Source organism: Engraulis encrasicolus, chromosome 23, assembly GCF_034702125.1.
Source record: "Engraulis encrasicolus isolate BLACKSEA-1 chromosome 23, IST_EnEncr_1.0, whole genome shotgun sequence".
Taxonomy (NCBI): Eukaryota; Metazoa; Chordata; class Actinopteri; order Clupeiformes; family Engraulidae; genus Engraulis; species Engraulis encrasicolus.
In genome coordinates this window covers 49820881-49823380 of record NC_085879.1, presented here as the reverse complement: position 1 = coordinate 49823380, position 2500 = coordinate 49820881, and the positions used below count along the sequence as shown (strand labels likewise).

At 45.8% G+C, this 2500-nt stretch overlaps 1 protein-coding gene across 1 annotated transcript in view; it reads right to left on the bottom strand.

Annotated features, from left to right (window-relative positions):
* rnf111 (ring finger protein 111) overlaps positions 1–2500 on the bottom strand; it is a 36152-nt gene that overhangs the window by 7587 nt on the left and 26065 nt on the right. Inside the window, exon 13 of the mRNA XM_063189732.1 lies at positions 1365–1445. Coding sequence (XP_063045802.1) covers positions 1365–1445 — 81 coding nt within the window. The remainder of the gene's footprint in view (positions 1–1364; positions 1446–2500) is intronic.

Here is a 2500-nt window from a genome sequence, read left to right as displayed (position 1 = left end):
AGCTTTGTCTCTGGTCTGAGAAATCGCTAGTTAGCATGCTAGTTAGCGAACTAGGCTAAGCAATGTTGTTCTCTACAACTATTAGTGGCTTTTACTCACTACTCAAACACCCACCTGCATACAGATGGTATAACTGCTTAGGTGGACAAGTACTGTTAAGTTAGACTGGTGCAGTGAGTTAAATTACAATGTGTGAAATTCAACACATGCAATTTGCAGCTGCCCTAGTTTCCTATCCATGTACTGTTTCCAGTCAAAAATGGCTGTCATCTAACAGAATCATAAGCAATACATTATAAAACATTTTTTTATTTACATGGATATGTTTTCATGCCAAGTGATGAAGTATTACTTTACAGACCAGAGCATATGCATGTTATTAAATTCAAAAGCTCTTCAGCACAGCATTTCTCCCAACTCTCTGTCCCTCCCCAGTTACAACACAAATGCAGCACTACTACCTCCAGTGCAGAATTGAAATTTGTCTGGAATCATGCACAAATAATAGACAGCATAAATGTGTAGCTTTGTTATACTGCCATGCTTTGTGATGTAGCCCAGTGTAGACATGCCATCATTTATGCAGACCTCTTGGTAACATGCAGTTTAGGCTACATAGGCCTACAAATTATCTGCTTTACTCACCCTGCCCTGCCAAATTCCTATACAGTAAAATTCAAACACATTGATTACCCCCCCCCCCCCCCCTCCTGAAATAGGCCCTACTGGTTTTTGCAAGTGTTTTTTGGAAATTATCGTCAACTTATCGTTATCGTGAAAATTCTAAAACTTATCGAGATACATTTTTTTGCCCATATCGCCCACCCCTATTCTCAGCCAACAACTACGTGTTTACACTGTTAGTGTGTGTGTGTGTGCGCGTGTGCGTAGCGTACTGTTGGTGAATGTGTGTGTGTGTGTGTGTGTGTGTGTGTGTGTGTGTGTGTGTGTGTGTGTGTGTGTGTACCTCGTGTGTGTGTGTGTGTGTGTGTGTGTGTGTGTGTGTGTACCTCGTGTGTGTGTGTGTGTGTGTGTGTGTGTGTGTGTGTGTGTGTGTGTGTGTGTGTGTGTGTGTGTGTGTGTGTGTGTGTACCTCGTGTGTGCGTGCGTGCGTGCGTACTGTTAGTGAATGTGTGTGTGTGGTGTATGTGTGTACTGTTAGTGAATGTGTGTGTGTGTGTGTGTGTGTGTGTGTGTGTGTGTGTGTGTGTGTGTGTTTGTGTGTGTGTGTGTTTGTGTGTGTGTGTGTTTGTGTGTGTGTGTGTGTACCTCGTGTGTGTGTGTGTGTGTGTGTGTGTGTGTGTGTGTGTGTGTGTGTGTGTGTGTGTGTGTGTGTGTGTGTGTGTGTGTGTGTGTGTGTGCACCTCGTATGTGCGTCCGAAGTTGGTCATCCGTGAGGAGATGTATCGGATGTGGGGGTAGGGCATCTCAGACATCCCTGCATGCTGCCATGGCAACCACAAACAAACACACAACAATTAGTCAACAACTAACAACACACTCAACAATAATACACACACACCTCTAGTCACCTCTGTTGAAGAAAAGGACATCCTTCAAAGATAGGAACAGGGACAGTGTGCATGGAGGCCAGTAACAGAATATTGGCAGAATAAACCATCCTGCTGCTACTGCTAAGGACCACACACTCAAACACACAAACACACAGCTGCTAAGGAGACACAGACCACACACACTCACATAAAGCTCATCAGTGACTAACACACACACGCACGCACGCACACACACATTCACACACACACACACACACAAACACCAGTCTCCTCAGCGTTTCCTGAGTGTGAGAGATGAGGGCAGTGGAGCGTGACGTGTGCACATCTGTTCAAAACCCTCAGACACACACACAGCTACCGGGAGAGAGGGTTGCAGTGTGTGTGTGTGTGTGTGTGCGCGATTGTGTGTTTGTGTGTTGATATCTCTACATGTGCACATCACTATCTGTGTGTATCACTATGCGTACTGTATGTGTGTGTGTGTGTGTGCTTGCGTGCGTGTGTGTGCGTGTGTGTTTTATGAAATGTGAAAGCTGCTTGCTCTCAACATACACCATACGTGTGTGTACATGCATGTGGCTCAGCATATATGATTTGATATGCACGAGTGTGTGTGTGCATGTGTGTGTTAAGTGGCCTATGCATAATGTATAGACAGAGCATAACAACCCACTCAGCCACACCAACTCTCTCTCTCTCTCGCTCTCGCTCTCTCTCTCTCTCTCTCTCCCTCTCTCTCTCTCTCTCTCTCGCTCTCGCTCTCTCTCTCTCTCTCTCACACACACACACACACACACACACTCACACACACACCCTCTGCTGAAGGAACACCCTGAATTTGCAGTCACCATGGAAACACACATACAACTAGAAAGAGGATGAGTGTGTGTGTGTGTACTGTATGTACAGTGTGTGTGCGAGTGTGTGTGTGTGGTGTGTGTGCGTGTGCGTGTGTGTGTGTGTGTGTGGTGTGTGTGCGTGTGCGT